Genomic DNA, 17,390 nt, shown 5'->3' with positions numbered 1-17,390 from the left:
ATGTTTTGGTGTGTACTCTTCAAAAGCATCACACTACTGATATATATGGTCACAGTTGTTTTACATGTATAGTACTTACTGAACATGTAAGATAAGTACTAAAATTACTAAATACAGAAGCAGTGTAAAGCTAAGTACACCCCATAATTCAGTGGATTGTAGGAACACGATTCTTTCTTTATCATTCATTCTGTTGTAGATCTGCTGCTGTGTTTGAGATTACTGTCTTGTTGGATGACACAATTTCAGACAAGCTTCAGCTGTCCAACATTTTCATACACATTTGACTCTAGGATACTTCAGTATTTACTCAATGACTGCAGGTGTCTAGGTCCTGTGACTGCAGGACAAGCCCAAACCATCAGCCCCTGCCACCGTGCTCGACAGTTAATATGAGGCGTTTGTGCTGATAGGCTGTGCTTGGTTTTCTCCTGTGCTGCTGTGCATTCCATTTTTAACTTGAGGTATAAATCATAAGTTTAATCACAATAAAAAAAAAAATTATAGAGTCCGTGTTTGTAGATATTATAAATTCTGCCACAATTTCAAACCGATTAGATTCAGGAGCCAGTGATTGATATGAGACCATATCACATGCTGATTTAGCCAATTTGTTTCCATTCAGATCTAATCGCAGGAAAGCGTTTTCACTTTGGATCGATGTGGATCAAAGTACTGTTATGCCCCAAATTTTTAACCACTGTCTACTTGTCTTCTTCTAGATATCTAAAACCCAGAAACAGAGACAGAACACACCATTTCCATTCTCTTTCTTTCTCTCTCTTTATTCATTCATCTCTTTACAACCTCTTTACAGCCAGAGAAGCACAGTTCAATGAAGATACCAAACACAATGCTTTCATTCACGCACATGGAATAGGTGGAACGATTCACAGAGAGGAAGATTCCAGTATGAAGAGTCTCCAGACCAAACACTCCACTTAATTTTGGTTCTATAAATACAAGTTCCAGGTTATTTTTCTTACTAATCACTGAGATGTGTCCTCACCACGATGAGTCACGACTGATTGATTCAGCTGCTTTTTATACTCTAGTGTCTGTGTGCATGTGAACAAGAGAGAATCAGAAATGTGTTAATATACCATACAGATTGAAATGAAATCCACTTTTAGTCCAAGTGGAGTTTTTCTATTAGGCATTACAATTCTTATATAACACAGCAATAAGGGGACCAAGCAAATTTACATGGGATTTGTTTTTCATTACTTTTTTTTCTTCTTTTTTCTATTTTTTTTATTGTGGTAGCAGAGTGTAGACTGATTTGTGTTTTTGGTTTGTCCTGCTATTAGTCCATATACATGGGGGAGCTAGGAGAAGCTGGCATCTGATCCAGGAGCCTGCAGACATAACCGGCTACGTCGACTGAGCGCTCCTCGTACATTTGAATGAACGGGTCTCTCTGGAGTGGATAGAAACAGAAGAAGTAACACCAGCATAAACTCTGAAAATGTAAGAATATTAGCTTCATGTTATTGCAACAGAAACTCACCAGTAGCTCTTTGTACTTTGGCCTCTTTGATTCATCCTTGGTAAGGCTGCAGAAAATACAGAGAAAGAAAAAGTGCATCTTATTGGAGGGTGCAGTTCATATTTCTGTCCACTAGGGGGCAGAATAACAATTTAATTAAGTATTGACAGTGGTAGTTTTCTCACCAGACATTGACAAAGGAGATGAATTTGGGGGAGAAGCGCCTCTCATCCGAGTTGCTGAGCTGTGGGGGGTCTCCTCTCACCACCTGGGTCAACTGGTCGAACACACTGTTCCATTTTGGGTAAGGAAAACGTCCAGTAGCCAGTTCATACTGAAATATGCAGGGATAACATGTTTGAGGAAAATTGAAGAACTGCAAATCATATAACAAGAACTTAAGGATGTTAATACATAAAAACAACGCAAGTTAATAATCTTTTCACAACATAAAATACGAATCTTCTGGGTAAAAGAGCCGAGGTGCAACAACAACTACAAGTCACAGAGAGAAAGATGCTCTCCATAATTAAAATGTTGGTCTCGGGCTGTAAAACTATTTGAGGCACACCAAGTTAAGATGATGTGGTATCTTTCAATCTGGGTTGCTGTTTTCCCATTTCTGGAAAATTAGCCTAAGATTCATTATATGTGTTCATCACTTCTTTTCTGTGCCTGTCAAGCTGCTCAATAAGAGACAAGAGCTCATCCTCTGACAGGTGGGAAAGTAGTTGTTTTGCCATTTTCTTTACTTCTTTACAGAACTCACATATTCTCTGTGGGGGTAATGTGGATGTTTGGAGCACTGAGGACCCTCAGGTAAACTGCTTTCTGCTATGCCATCTGCTTTATTCTTAGACTCTTGGGTTACCTGCTGAGGTTATCAACTGGATTCCACTTGTGCACCTGTAGTTGTAGATGCTCCTCTAAGTGAAATACAGCCCTCATTAACACACGTGGGCTCATCAAAATGTAGACCCTTATTCACAACAGGAGACAGATCTTTCAGTGAACATGTAGCATGTTTGGAGAGATGCTGTTAAGATATCAACTTATACTCACACAGCTGAATATAAGCCCAAGTTGCAGGCGTATTTTTTCTCCCATGGGCTTTATAACAAAAGGATACCTTAATTCATTGTTTATGCTGACGTGATAAATTTTAATCAAGGTTGGGAAATGAATCCTGGATCTTTGGTTTTTGATCTCCTAAGTAGATGTAAAACTTTTACGGAGGGTAAAAGACTACAAAATTCTTTTGTTGCTACAAAAATTATACTATTGTAGTGGATTAATGAGCCCATCCGTCAAGGGTCAGTGCAAGGTCATATTTGAAATAGTTCCTTTGGAATATCTTATGAACATTGCACATAAGACAGATCATTTCCACAGGGTCTGGCAGTCGTTCTGGGACTATCTTGGTCGTTACCTGTGGTCACTTGTGAAATAGGCTGTCATCCTTCTCTACTTGTATTTCTGTATACTGTTGGTCTGAGCTGTGTTTAGGTTTTTTGTGTTTTTGAATTATTAATAAAAGTCTGTCCTTGTGATATGGATTATAGATATAAAGATCATAGGTTTGGATGCTGACCTTTACCATAAAAAAATCCACAAAGTGATGCACAATGTGAGATTTCTATGTCTGATGTTGTGATCAATCAAAACGCTGTTTAAAGTAAACCTCAGCAGTTTGAGGCCTTAAAAGTTTGTTTTAGATGTTTTTCTTGCTGCTAATGATAAAAATTTGTAAAACAGCTGAAATAAGTCTAATTTACACAATTAAAACTCACCAGCGTGATACCCAGACTCCAAACATCTGAGCGAACATCGTAGCCTTGCCTGGACGCGCTGGGGTCTATCCTCTCTGGCTAAAAAGAGAAACAGGAGTTTGTTACCTTTGGAATCAAAGGAAAAACATTTTGAACGTCATTTCTCGTGTTTTTCTGGTGTAACAAACGTCGCCTCGAATGTTTTCAGTGAGAAAAAAAACAAAACAAAACAAAAAAAAAACAGGTGTTCCTAAACTCCAACCTGGGCCAGAAAACAACTCCCCTGAGAATACCAAAGTGGCTCATCATCATCACCTCTGGACATGTTTTCACCTGCACAAAAGGATGCCATCAGCTCTCAAGCTTGCGCATGTTCATGTGCATCTTCTTTTGCTTCATCACGTAACCGCAGAGCCGACGCAGCGATGAAGTGTGTCAGAGGAGCTGCAGTGCTGCAGAGAGGAGGAAGCACCTCGCTGGCCCATTTACAGCCCTGAATTAGATGCTGATGTCACCCAGCAGAGTGCAACAGTCTGAGCTTCAGATGTACGCAGCCGACTGCTGCAAGGAACCTGTTCCTATCTGCTGAGACCAGACCTGCAAATCACTGCAGAGGAAACATTCAATATCTGCAACTTTCAGCCTCTGCACTGAGATGTTTAGCATCTTTTAGCTCCTTTTATCATAAAATGAACCCCATTAAATGTTGTAAAGACAAAGAAAAACAACTAAAAATCTGAGGAGACTAATGAAGGAGGATGAGGACCCTTCACGTATATTTATTTGCATCTACAAAATCTAAAAGCTCTGTCTAATGGTTGGTAGTGAGACAATGGTCAAGACTAATTACTGGACACTTAAACAGTCCATTTCCTTCTTAGCTATTGTTTTGGTGCTTTCAGATGTGAGAATCAGGTTGCTGAGCTGCTTAAAGAACTGTTTAATAAACATTTAATCAGAAACACTGTAACCCATCTATAAAAGTTCTTGCCCATACTGGTCTTTATGTACTTTTCAGTCCTTGCATGTGTCTAATTTGGTCTTTTTCTAGCTGGATTCCTTTAAGCCTTCCACAATAATCATGATCCCTAACTCCACCTTCTACAGCTTGATGAGATAGATCCGCATTTTCCTCACCAGCATCGCAACTCCGGGTCTTTTCTGTTTCATGTTGCATCAAATTTGCACTGATACACCATCGGAGTATAACCACTGAACTTTATTCTACTTATGTGTTTACCCCTAAGTGTATCAATCTTTCACTGGATCTCTCCTTATTGTCCTGAATGATTTTCCACACTGACTTCAGCAGACATTTTTCAGTGTTTCTTCTTAAACACTGTTGAACACTGTTTTTACACTTTTGCATCCTTTCTCTTCTCTGAACTCTCTCCAGTCAGTAAAAGTCAGTCCGATGTTGGCTCTTGTGTTATCTCTTGCTCTGTCCCTTTCTTTCTTTTCCTCTCTTCATATAATAATATTATGTGTTTCCTTGCTGACATCAGCCACGGTGCAAGTTCAAAATGGCCATATGTTAATATCCAGTTGCTGACATGTGAACGCTGCCATTTAAAATACAGCCATTACGTGATTCTGCGAGCTGGAAAAAACGTTGTAAAATGCAGTTTCTCAGCCTCAGGACGCTGCAGGACAATGACAGCTCCAGGAATGTACATAATAAACCTTAGTGTGCCATTAAAATTAGTCAGAAGCACAGAGTTTTAAGGGTGGAAAGTTATGTCATGTTGCTTTACACAAAGTCCTGTAAGCGTCTTCAGTCAGTGTTGAAATTCAACAAATGAATTTTTAGCCTCCAAATTTGTTTTTGATGCTCCCTTACAGTTCTTTTATCTTCCAATATTACTAATAGCTGCTGTAAATAATCCACCCATTTTCATGCAATGAAACCATCATTCCCTGGTTACTGCACCTTTAATCCCATCAGTATCATAAACCACTATTTATGCAGATTCATCACATATGAACACTGAAAAGTCCTTTCAGTTCAGGTGTTGTCATACTTCACTCCTTTAAAACTCTTCATAGTCAACACAGCAGAAAGCAAAGTCAGTAAACTGCATAATTTCTACCAACTGGTCTCATTCAAACTCAACTACAGTCAAAACTGGAATATTTATACTCCATTTTGCAGTTATTTCTGCTAAATAAACAACTTTAAAGAGCTGAGATTATGATACATTGACACGATTACATTTTCATGGCTGAAGGTTTGGAATTTAAATATCAGATCATTTATTGCTCATAAAAACCTTTTAAACAACATAAAGGACAATAAATGCGCATGCTGGTGGTGCATTACTAGTTTCAATCATCTCACCAGACCATCTTTATCAAAAAGATTTGTCAACAAGACGAGACAAAGAACTAATTAAGCAGACTTTATCATGACCACTAAGAGTTTTATAGAAGCGACTGCTTCTGTAAAATCAACACCTCACTGCATCCTGAAGTAAAGAGTATGAAGCGTGCACATATCTAAACAACACGTCGGCTTCCCCGGTTGTACTAAAGTCAGCTGCTCAACGTCATTTTCTTGCAGTAACCGACAGCACTGTGATCACACACCAGATGTGTGTGCCAGCTGGAAACAAGAAACCAGTGCTGGGATTCCTGCACCCTGAGCTCACCGGTGCGGGAAGCTCCCGAATGACTCGCTTCGAGTCATGAATGAAGCGTGGAGCTTTCCAGGGGGCGGCATGCAGTTAGAGGTGTGGTACAGCTGGATTCTGATAGCGCTTGACCAAATTTAGAATGGAAACTGCTGGGAGAGAGGAAGGAACCCCCCACTCCCATGCTGATGTAACCCTGCGACAGAAAATAACCTGAGGTGATGACGCCACGATGAGCTCACCTCTCCGATAGGCCAAAGCTTCAGCGTTGTACACATTATCATGTACCTGCTAACAGAGCACTGAGAATCCTGCTGCTTCTATACATTCATTTATGTTTGGACCATAAAATGGCAAATATGGCCATATGGGAAAAACTGAGTTAAACAAATCAGTTTAAAATGACAAAAAATAAAAAAACACTGAAAACATTTTACAGTAAAAAAAAAACAACCAGTAGCATCAGCTAGCAGAACAGCCGTAATCACAAACATCAGGCTGAAAATTCAAAGGCGGTTAATCAATTCTGAAAGTTTTGGTCTAACTGAGATTCGCTGAACACGACAAACTGATCAACAAAAAGGCGTCAAGTTGAAAAGTTCTTTGACATTTAAAGGAATCTGTAAAATTTCTTAATGGAAAACAGGAAATGAGCCCACACAACACATTACTTGCTTCTAAGATAATGTTTCCAATGATCTCAGACTTTTTTTTTTCTTTAGGTCTCTGGTTTTCACACAGTCATGAGGTCAGGCTACATGATGCAAAATTAAAAGCTTAATAAATAATCTGAAATCTGTTCCTGACAAGCAGTAGACTGGTTTAGCACTCAGAGTTAAATAAGTAATGCCAACACAACAGGTCTTAAACAGTTAAAGGATTTTATATGTGAAGCCAACAATCAGGAGTCTGGAACATCTGTCGTTCGTCTTTTCGCTGTGTAATCCGCTGTCGGCCCAGTATCATCGACAGAAAGCAAACAAGCCAACCAACATGTCAAAACAGCTTCATCTCTCCAGATTAAGCACAACTTCACAACAGCGTGGAAGAAACTGATGATAAGCTGATCATCATAATCCAGGAAAGATTAATTCTGTACGACGTCACTAAAAAACACAAAACTCACAGATTTAAAGTCTTATAGTTTCCATAATGATCATAGCTTCACCTCCAGAACTGGGCAGTTGTCTTCTTGTGCTGGTGTAGATCGTAGGTCCTAACTGGCACTTGGATGCATCCTTTGTGCTATTTTCAAGTGCCCTTTTTTTTTCTTTTTGTTTTTAACAGATGCTGACAATGTGAGGGGACACAGCAGGGGACCTTTTGTCAGTTTGGTGTATAGAAGGGTTAACAAGAAAAGTAACGGTTAAATTCATGTTGAAAAAGCATGAAGAGTCTGAGAGAACCATCTGCTGGAAAGGCAGCTTTCCTTTATCAGCTCCGGTCAAACAACGTTGTTAATTTTTCTTTGGTAGTCAGGTTTGGAATTACCAGCAGTTTTTTTTTGTTATTTTAGGATTGCTAGTTAAATGTCAGGGCTTTGCGTTTAAGTGGCAACTGCATGTCCGATTCATGGTCTTGTCCTTGTTTTGTTCATTTTGACCCTGGCCCTATCTTTTTTTTATTTTATGATTATTTGTATTAAAATTTCTTTAACTCCGGGCTTTAAATTCTCACCACTGAACTTTGGCTGATTTCCTCACAGAGGAGCCCCGTAATGACGGCTAATTCAGCATCTGTCTTGCATCCTGTCTCTTCTCTGAGATCTCCAACCACTAAAAGTCAGTTAGTCGCCCTGTCACTTTCTTCCTGTTTCCTTAAGTAATGTCCTCTCGGATGTATTTACTCACTCAGCTACAGCGCACATTCAAAACAGCAAGTGTTGCTATCCACTTGCTAGCATGTAATGCGGTGCCGTAAAGCGAAATGGTGCTGTAAAGTCAATGTGCATACCGAATGTCAGGGTGCCATCAAATGAGTCAGAAACACAAGAATTTTAAGGTAGGATTCATTATACTTTTGGACTTGTGTTGCAGTTGGTGCAACAGGGAGCATTTAAATGGTAGAAAAAAATAATAATACATAAATAAAAAAAAAAAAAAAACCAACAACAATCAAAATCCTAAAGCGGTGCAAACCTTGTGTCTGGCCACAGCTCTTACAGTCACCAAAACATCATCCAAGAAAAAACCAGTGGAAAGCTCTCAAACGATGAAGAATTTAGTAAAATTCTCAACAATTCAGAACGTTTTGTTATTGTTTTACTTACTGCCATGTACGGTCTGCAGCCCGCATCTCTGGTTTTGGCGATCGAGTCCACCAGCTGTCCACTGATGCCAAAGTCGCACAGCTTTATGTTGCCGTTCCTGTCCAGGAGGATGTTTGATGGCTTTATGTCTGAGCAGAGAAAGAAATTATATAAGCAATGAAAAAAAAAACATGATAAAAACAGTAAAAAATATAGAGCGTTTGGGATCTAATTACCTCTGTGTATTATTTTCAAGTTTTCTTTTAAGTGGTTAAGTGCCTTCACAGTCTGTAGAACACAGGGAGAGTTAGCTTGATGTAGACTGATAAGAACAGAAGAAAATGATGAAAAAAGGAAGTTAGACCTCAGAAAAACTTACAGCTAAAGTTATTTTCCCTAATATTTCTTCTGGAATCACATCGTCTAACGAGCAATATACAAACTTGTAAAATTTGTCTAACGAGGTAGCCATAAGTTCCATACAAATCCAACAGTCGCCCTGAAACACAAGACATTCAGTCAGTTGCAGGAGAATTTGCACTAACTGTAAAGTCAGATGTCTTTGTGACAGGAAAAAAAGATTCAGCTCCTGGTTTTACCTCTCTGAACAGAGCGCCGTAAAACTGCACGATGTAAGGACAGTCACTACTTCTCATGACCACGTCCAGGTCCATCAGCAGCTGCTTCTGTTCCTTTTCATCAACAGTTGATCGAATCCTCTGCAAAAAAAGAAAAAAAGCCACACAAAATGTCTTGATCTGCATCCAGAAGACAAACAGATGCAGTTCTAATGTGTGGCCTTGACCCTGGATGGGACAGCTCACCTTGACCGCCATGATCTGGTTACTTGGCTTGTGCACCATCTTGTTGACGGAGCCGTAAGCCCCCCGGCCAATCTCGCCCAGATCTTTGAGATCTTCAGCTGTAAAGTCCCAGTGCTGCTCCGGGGAGATCTTCAGCTTTCCTGAAGACTCGATACTGTGTGTCCTCAGCCTCTCTCTGACAAAACAAATAAGCAAATAAACAAATAGGAAAATAAAAAAATAGAAAATAAATAAAGGCAGATCGTAGCCTAACTGGCCCAAAGCACACTCACATGTGTGGATTTTGGAACGGAGGCCCGGCCGTGTTCAGTGAGAATCTAGTTGTGGGTTTAATCGAAGGGTTGGCAAAGTTCAGCTTCAGGGCTTTGCGTTTACCTGAGTGGCAAAAGAAACATTAATCGGATTTTTAATAAAGCAGCAAATACGGAGGACCGAGCAAAACCAAATTTAAAAGTCGTGATGTTAAGTGGGTGAAAACAAAACATGAAATGAAACAACAAAGGAACTGAAGGAATGAGTGAATGTGTCAATAATTCACTAAAAATCATGGATATCATGCTTTCCATGGAGGGGAGGGGGAAGGAGGGGTCCTGAACGGCTCAAATCTACATCATTTTCTGTCACATTCCCATAAAGTACTCACCTACGATAATCTGAACTTTATAAAATAAACAAATTTTTTGAGTTGTTTTGGTGTCCATCTGTTTTAGGCAATTATACTTTCTTTTTTATAGAAAACCATTTTAATTTAATTAAACACATTATTTAGTAAGTAAGATGATTAAGTACACCAGCTGTTTAACATGCCAAGTCAGTTTACTTCTTGTAGCAGAACTTGATGAGCAGTTCCAGTACATGTTTATGGTTGCAGCATGTCCACTCATGCTCAGCATGAGCAGATATCTACAGCTCAAAGGAAACCGTTCGTTAAGGAAAGGCTCTTAACAGTTCTGGTTGGTCGAAAAGCCTTTCAAGGATCCAAAGATCCTGATCTAAAGATGATTTGGTGGAAAAAAGGATAAAAGAAAGACACCAGTTGACCAGCAGGTTAAAACCTGAATCTTTCTGGTTTGGAAATGTGGTGCTAAGTGAAGATGCTTTGAACAAAACACAATAAATAAATCGATGTATGGCTTATTCTTCTCTGCACTATTAAACCTAGTTGGCATTAGACAGCAGTTATTCTGTGGCCTGCTATTACTGATGTAAAAGGTTAAAAAATATATTTTTAAACATGTTTAGCTGAATCACAAGATTCATGATGGTACTTTCTGCAGGACTCTTGGATTAAACTGCATTAGTTTTACCTAAATCACGAGATGATTGCAATATGATAAATCGATTTAGTGGACAACGATTTGATGTTGCCATGATGTAATTTTGATTCAGGTGCAAGTGATCAATTCTGGTTATCTGGTTCGCCTGTTTCATCTTAGCGTATAAATGTTTGATTTTTTTTCTGTTTGGATTCATTCTATTGGCTCATTCAGGGTATCAGCAGGTTTAAGGAAGCCAAATTTAAAACTTTTAAAGACCTTTTAAGGCTGCTTTGTTTAAAAAAAATACATTCACAAAATGGCAAAAACCATGGAACCACCTTACAATTAGTTCTCTCAAAACCCTTCCTGGTACCGACAGTGCTGAAATAAAACACAAACATCAAGATAATTGATTGTCTAATTAATCTGTTGACACGTAGACTGTTTTGTCTTGAACACGTAAAGGTTTTAGCGATTTCAGAGTTGGGAAACATAGGTTGGAAAATATCTCCGCTTTAGGACTGGTGTTTTGTTACGCCGTACAGACACCACAGTACCTCTGCCTGAAGGATAACGGTTGGACCCAAAGGTCACGGTGAGGTTTGTTGCTGTAACTGACCCTGTGGTCGCTGCTGCGATCGGACACGGAGCTGAAGTGATGAAATGGATCAGAACTGAGAAATGTTTAGCCTCTGTTCGCAGGTTTTTGCAGCAATTTGTGCTTCTCTCTGTACATGTGCACCTCTACAGCTTTATCTCCCATTCAACCGAGTTTAAAAAGCTTCTTACGCAGTGTACAGTAGAGGTGTGCGGTACTGCCAGATTTGGTATCAATCTGATACCAAGTAAATAAAGGGCTAGTATCATCAATATATACTTTTTAATAGGGCTGACAAAATATGTGTCAATGCAAAGAGATAAATCTGTGGAATTAATGCAATCATATTTTAACGCCCAAAAAAAAAAAAAAAGTTATTACTAATACCATAAAAATCTGTCCACCACTAGACTACGATGGGCCTCGTAGCTATTGCCTGGAACCAGTTTTAACCATGTTGAAAATGTGTTATTATCCATCCAGCTAACATTTAACTTGTCCTTCCCCACGACTGACGCGCCCACAAGCTAATGAAGTAGAAACTGCTACTGTGCATACCTGAAAATATCCCACATTCCACAAACACAACTGAATAAATGTTGACGGTTTGGCTCATCTCAATCTCTTACACAAAAATTTGAAATTTGCCGAATTCTTTACAGAGATTTCCAAAAAAATATATAGAAATCTTATTTATTGAGTCTGTGGTATATTTAAGAACAGAAATCAAATGTAAGACTTTTTAAGAATTCATGGATACCCTGCTAATTGAGCCATGAATTAATGTACTAATGTAGATCTGTTAAAACCCTACTAATAACAATGGCAACTAAGGAAAAATAATGCAGGACTATTCTTTCTACTTAACATATTTTTATCACTAAACTCCCTTTATCATCTGGGCTAATTTATAATTATGTCACATCTTTTCCTGCAATATAACCTGCATCATAAAAATTAGAATATTTCATACAATTTCTTTGCAAATATCACAATTTGAACAGCAGATTGAATTTCCACAGCTTTGAAGGCCTTCTTGTAGCTCAACTTTCTGATTCTGAAGCAGAAAAACAGAAATGTAGCATGCTGCTAAAAACAAAAAACACCTACATTCAAAATGCAGACACACAAATCCAAAAAGTGAAAGGAAACTGTGGTGAAAACAAAAACAAATCTACATCAGGGGAAAAAAAACATGCTTCTCAGGCTGATGATTTTCACCCCCTCCACCCAAAATACCACAAGAATGCATACCTTGTCTCAACATGTAAGTGCAATGCTAAAGTGCACCCATGCCCAAAACAAAACAAAAAGTAAGAAAGAAAAACAAAACAACCGAGTTGGAGGGGAAAAAAAGTGACGTGACAACATGACAGGCACTACTTTTGTTTGTTAGTTGCACACTGAAAACCGGTGAGTCAGTGCTTCCAAACTTTCTTTAGTAGCCAAAGTTCCTTAAATCATACTGAGAAAGGACGACGTGGAGAAATCTGAGGAGAGGATCTTGTGCCAAAATATCAGTGGAAGCTTTGAATGTTAGATTTGTGCACACTGATTTCTGTGCAGCACAGAAATACTGCAATAGGTGTTTGGCTCTAGATAATAAAAATTCCTTGGATGCAAAATGAGGTTTGTCTCATTTTTAAAAAAAAAAGCATCAGGTTCCGGCACAAGCCTACTTGAACCCATCAGAATTTTTGACTTGGATTAGTGGAGAACAGCAGGACAGACTCCCCCATACCAGACTGTCAGGCGGAAACAAAGGGATGTGAGCTGTTGGTGCTGAAGCAAAAGAGATTTGGCTTACTTGGGGGAGCTCCAGACAGGTTTATCTGAAACCCTAGAGGTGAAAAGACAGCTTTAATTTTTGTTCTTCCTCAAGATATTACTTTCTGGCTCTTCCCTTCGCTTTATAAACCTATAATTTTGTCCTTCCAACAACCCCAAAAGGTTGAAATAGCCACAGAAATGGGCTTCCCTTCAAGGAGTTGCCACACATTCTGGAGCATCCTATAGCAGCTTTAATGTATTTGTGGGGGGTAATGTATTAGCTTGTGCTTACAAGAGAGTCAAAAGCACGTTCAGCATGATGAAATTCAATGAGGTGGTGAAAAAAATGGCCTGCTGTTTAAACAAAAAAAAAACAAGGACTCAGAAGGGAGGATGAAAAACCATTATGAAATAGTTAAAAAAACTTATTGTTGGGACCGCTCACCATCAGTCAGCATCATGTCAGGAGTTAGGAATCATTAGTAAGCAGCATTAAGGTAGAAGATGAAAACAAGTTTACATAACAAGGCTAAATGTCAGATAAACATGAAATATAACATGAGGAAAAATCTACACATGTAAAGGCTGAGTTATCACTACACAGGAAGGTGAAAAAGTCTTGAACCACCACTAATTTATTTATACGTTGCCAGAAAAATAGGAATTAGGAGCAGCAATTTATCAAACGTTATTAAACCCTTGATGCACCTTTGAGAACCAAACGTATACTTTATTCTTATTTTGTGTTTTTGATTCCTAATTTCTGCATCAGCCTAATGGCTAATTGTATGAAACTTGACTAGAATTTTCTTTTAATATGTTTAAAATACCATGATTCCCTTTACTGAATTTTGTATAGGACAACAGCATAATGCCAACACCTTTTACCTCGGTACTATTTAGTCCCATTGACTCCCATTATAAACACATAATTTTTGATACACTTTATTTTTCATTTATTATAATGTATATTTGGTGTTTTTCTCATAAACAAATCTGGATTTATTAGAACAAAATGTGCATAAAATCTGTAAAATAAAGTTTTAAATTATATTTTTTTATCTATGGTTAGGTCTAAAGTTGTTACAAAGATCTGGTGTGAAAAAAACATTTATAATAGATTTTTATGACACTTTCAGGTACCATTTTGGTACATAAGGGTGAAAAGTGTAAGTTTTTTAAGGTGCCTCAAGTACAGTACAGTATAAAAAGTGAAAACAGAGTTTGTATAATTCGAAGGAGCATCTTTATTCTTCGTCACAGTCTGAACCATCTCAGACAACCTTTCTGTCATTTCTTTAGGTAATCTTCAGTAGTGGTTTAGCAGTAGTTCTTCAGACTCCTTGATGTACTTTCCAAAGCTCTTCTTTGGATGTTTTCTCCATTTTGTTCCATTCTTTGTCCAGATGATCCCACACTGCTTCAATAATGTTGAGGTCCAGGGAAGGATTTATCCCTTCATCAAACCTGTTTCCACTAATTTTCAGTCTAGTTCTTATCGTATCGTGTGACATATCTCAGCCTTTTCTCCCTGTTTTCCATTCTTACAAATGTCTTCTTGACAGCCACCCTTTTATGAAGACCATTTCTGATGAGGCTTCAGCTAACAGCAGATGGATCAACTGAAGATCCAGATGCATCTTTTAGGTTCTGGTTCAGGTCTTTTCCGGTTTTGTTCCAATTTCCTGTGGACATCCCTCCCAGATCTTGTTTATCAACTGTAGATGGTTCTGTTTTGGGCCTGAGATATGCCAAGTTTTCAGCTAATAGCACGTTGGGAATCACTTTGTTGCTGGGGAAAATATATATATATTATCTCAAACTATGTTATCTTTGGTGTTTTTCATAGCTGTCATCTCATCCATCAAAATCATGGCATCCAAACTAGGTTAAGTCAAGTCAACTGGAATGGGTTTAGTAATAGTTTCTTGAAGACATTTCACTCTCATACAGAAGAGCTTTTTTTTTAGCTGTGATGGAGTTTGAGATTTTACTTGTGTAGTGAGACCACTAATATTCGAATCTGCAACCGTCGTTGAGTCACAACGACTCGTGTAGGTCTCATTAGAATGACTGTTGCTTTTAGTTTCGGACATTGTTGTAAGTGTAGATTTTTCAGAGATACAACTAAACAAATTGGAAAAAATGGTCTTCGGTCTTCTACTTGTTGGTCAGCAACGTTTTGGGGAATATCATCCCCTAGTAAGTAGCTGTTGTAACTGCATAATGTTGTCCAAGTAGTTTGGTTCACTTTGGTAAAGTGCAGTGTGAAAGCAAAACCAAACCAAAGTAAGGTGCAAAATATTTCAAAATTCTCTGCCCGATCAAACCAAAACTCCTGGACTATCCAGTTGTAAACGTAGCTCAAGTTAAAAAAAAACAAAAAACAGCCAATGTTTAAAGAAAAACTTTGAGAGATCTTCAGTATGCCTGCAAAAGCACTTTAAAATATATATAACGAAATACAAAGAAAAGAGGGATGGATCAAGACTTTTGCACAGTAATGCATAGGGAACAGTTAAAATAATTGTACCACATATATTAAAACAACGTGCAACTAGATTTTTAAACATTTTTATCTGGATATAAAGGGGGAAAAGAAATATGAAGAAAAAACAATCAACTTTATCACAAACTACACAAGTTATAAATAAACATAATTCAGGACTTTTTAAACCCAGTTTTTAAAAAACTTTTTTTTTTTTTTTAAAATGTAAAAGTATATATTTTTTGCTTATTAAAAAGAAAATCAAAATTTCTCAATTTCTTTAGTTATTTCTCTCAGTCTACTACGTTAATGAAGTGCGTAGCTACCTGTTTCACTCTGACATCTCCAGCAGGTGTTGGACTCTGAAAGTTAAAAAGAGAAAGTGTTTGTACAGAAATGCCTTATAAGGACAAATTGCCTTAGTGTTGCTTCATCTGCCTGGTTTGGATAACTTTCACCAAGAGCTGGGACTCTACACAAACTGTTATAAATGCAAAAAAATACTCAAAACCTCAAGCTTTCTTATTTGTAAACTATTTATCATAGAACCTCCATGTATCATGACTATAAATGTGTACATTCGGCATATTTAACCCTGGTATAGTTGAGGCAGAATTCAATGTTTGTGTGAAAGATCGACTTTGAATGTCAAAGATGCTGCAGTCTGAATACATGAACAATCCCTTATTCTATGAACGGGGTTAAGATATGCCCTACTGGGTAAATAATAAGAAATTAATCTATTTCAACTGTTTAACTGGGATAATAATTTGAGCATTCATCCGAGGAAATAATATAATTCTAGCCCATTCCATTGGGAACGTTCCTCAGACCAGGGAGTAGTCTGCGCCTCCCACGGCTAGCCCCGCTAACATTAACCTTCACTGCAGCAGAATGTGAGCTTCAGGCTTCTAGCGGCTATTTTACCCCTCACTTACCCTGCATGCTGCTCATTGTCGTGACGTGCTGGGTCTGGGACTGCTGCTGCTGCTGGAGGTGGTGGTGTGCTGCAGATCCCGCGTTGTTGCTGCTGGGTGTTGTTGAGTTGTTAGGACTGGGAGTCGCCATTGTTGTGTGTTTGAATTCCATCAGCAGCGCCGGGCTGCAATGCAGAGACACGGAGAGCAACTTCACTCCTTCCCTCCCAGCCACAAAAATTACAGCTTCACTAACGGCAGCTTTACCACGTAAACCTAGCAGGTGGAGACTGTAGAACACTTTAAATACGCTAAATTATTAAATATCTGACTAACTTTGAGGCTATGTTAAAGGCCACCTATGTAATAACAAAAACAAACATCCAGCTAAGCTAAGCTAAATAGACTGGCTAGCCGAAAGGCTTTACGACCCGCAATCAGCTGACAAAGTGACACTGACATGTCAACACCCACGACGTCCCAAACCACTACATGCTAGCAGCAGTTAGCTGAGCTGGGACCGGAAGTGTGTCAGACTATTTTTCCAAATAAAACTAGACAGAAGTTGGCTAAATTGTCCATTTGCCTCAGAAATGTAAGATCTTTCCTGAAAGAGACATTTCTCTTTTCAGCATTAATGTAGGAGCCTTCACAGATGTGGAAGCTGTCCAGGCACTAATGAAACCCCAAACCATCACAGATGCAGGCTTTTGAACTGTCCACTGATAATAATACTGGATAGTCCCTTTGCTCTTTAGTCTGCAAGATACAGTGTTCACCTGCATTTGTGGATTTCATGGTGAAATATGTTCACAGCAAGTGATTTCTGGAAGTATTCCTAAGCCCATATAGTGATTTCAGTCCCTTTGCCTCAGACATTTGCATGATTGTTTTTAATACTGTCTGAGACCCCAAAGATCATAAGCATCCAGTTATAAGTTACCCTGTGTACTTAGAGATTTCTTCTGATTCTCTAAATCTTTTTATATTATACAGTGTAGATGGCGGGGTTTTTAAAGTCTTTGCAGCTTCATGTTGAGGAACATTCCTCTGGTTCCTCTGGCACAGCTGTAGCTCAGGAGGAAGAACAGTTGTCTTCCAACCGGAAGGTCAGTGGACATTCAGGCTTTCCCTGACTGTGTCGAAGTGTCCTTGGGCAAGACACTTAATCCCATGTTGCCTCTAGATGTGCCTTTGAGGTATGAGTGTGTGTGCTAAGGGGTGAATGTGACAAGTAGTGTAAAGCACTTTGAGTGGTCAAGCTGACTGAAAAATGCTTAATGAGTACAAGTTCATTTATTATGCTGCAAAAAAGTAGATTGTTTCAGATTTCATTACCTCCTCATTTTTACATGCTCCTCTTATATCTAGCATACTTTCAGCATCTGATACTTTATG

The 17,390-nt window shown here is 38.6% G+C and overlaps 1 protein-coding gene across 3 annotated transcripts; it reads right to left on the bottom strand.

The window, feature by feature from the left end:
* Positions 1–1,233: 1,233 nt before the first annotated feature.
* Positions 1,234–16,477, bottom strand: map2k4a (mitogen-activated protein kinase kinase 4a). Of its 3 annotated transcripts, XM_041998411.1 has the most exons (13): positions 16,014–16,477; positions 15,402–15,437; positions 12,625–12,657; positions 9,233–9,335; positions 8,961–9,135; positions 8,736–8,855; positions 8,516–8,635; positions 8,373–8,424; positions 8,158–8,285; positions 3,280–3,357; positions 1,675–1,823; positions 1,511–1,556; positions 1,234–1,420 (listed from the first exon to the last, which is right to left on the bottom strand). In XM_041998411.1, exons 1-13 carry the CDS (start codon positions 16,162–16,164, stop codon positions 1,307–1,309), a joined length of 1,305 nt encoding a protein of 434 aa, XP_041854345.1. In that variant the 5' UTR covers positions 16,165–16,477; the 3' UTR covers positions 1,234–1,306. The 3 variants fall into 3 exon arrangements, with proteins under 3 accessions (XP_041854345.1, XP_041854360.1, XP_041854354.1); XM_041998426.1 differs by lacking the exon at positions 12,625–12,657 and having other exon boundaries at positions 9,233–9,323; XM_041998420.1 differs by lacking the exon at positions 12,625–12,657 and having other exon boundaries at positions 16,014–16,476.
* Between the last annotated feature and the right edge of the window lie 913 nt (positions 16,478–17,390).

Source organism: Melanotaenia boesemani, chromosome 2 (genome assembly GCF_017639745.1).
Source record: "Melanotaenia boesemani isolate fMelBoe1 chromosome 2, fMelBoe1.pri, whole genome shotgun sequence".
NCBI lineage: Eukaryota > Metazoa > Chordata > Actinopteri > Atheriniformes > Melanotaeniidae > Melanotaenia > Melanotaenia boesemani.
This window is presented reverse-complemented; position numbering and strand designations above follow the sequence as displayed.

Excerpts from the sequence above, each read along its gene's own strand:
- map2k4a (XM_041998411.1), bottom strand. The coding sequence starts at position 16,164 with ATGGAATTCAAACACACAACAATGGCGACTCCCAGTCCTAACAACTCA. Across the intron at positions 15,438-16,013 it reads GACAATGAGCAGCATGCAGG|AGTCCAACACCTGCTGGAGA; the intron begins GTAAGTGAGGGG and ends TTTAACTTTCAG. Across the intron at positions 1,421-1,510 it reads CAAAGTACAAAGAGCTACTG|AGAGACCCGTTCATTCAAAT; the intron begins GTGAGTTTCTGT and ends TATCCACTCCAG.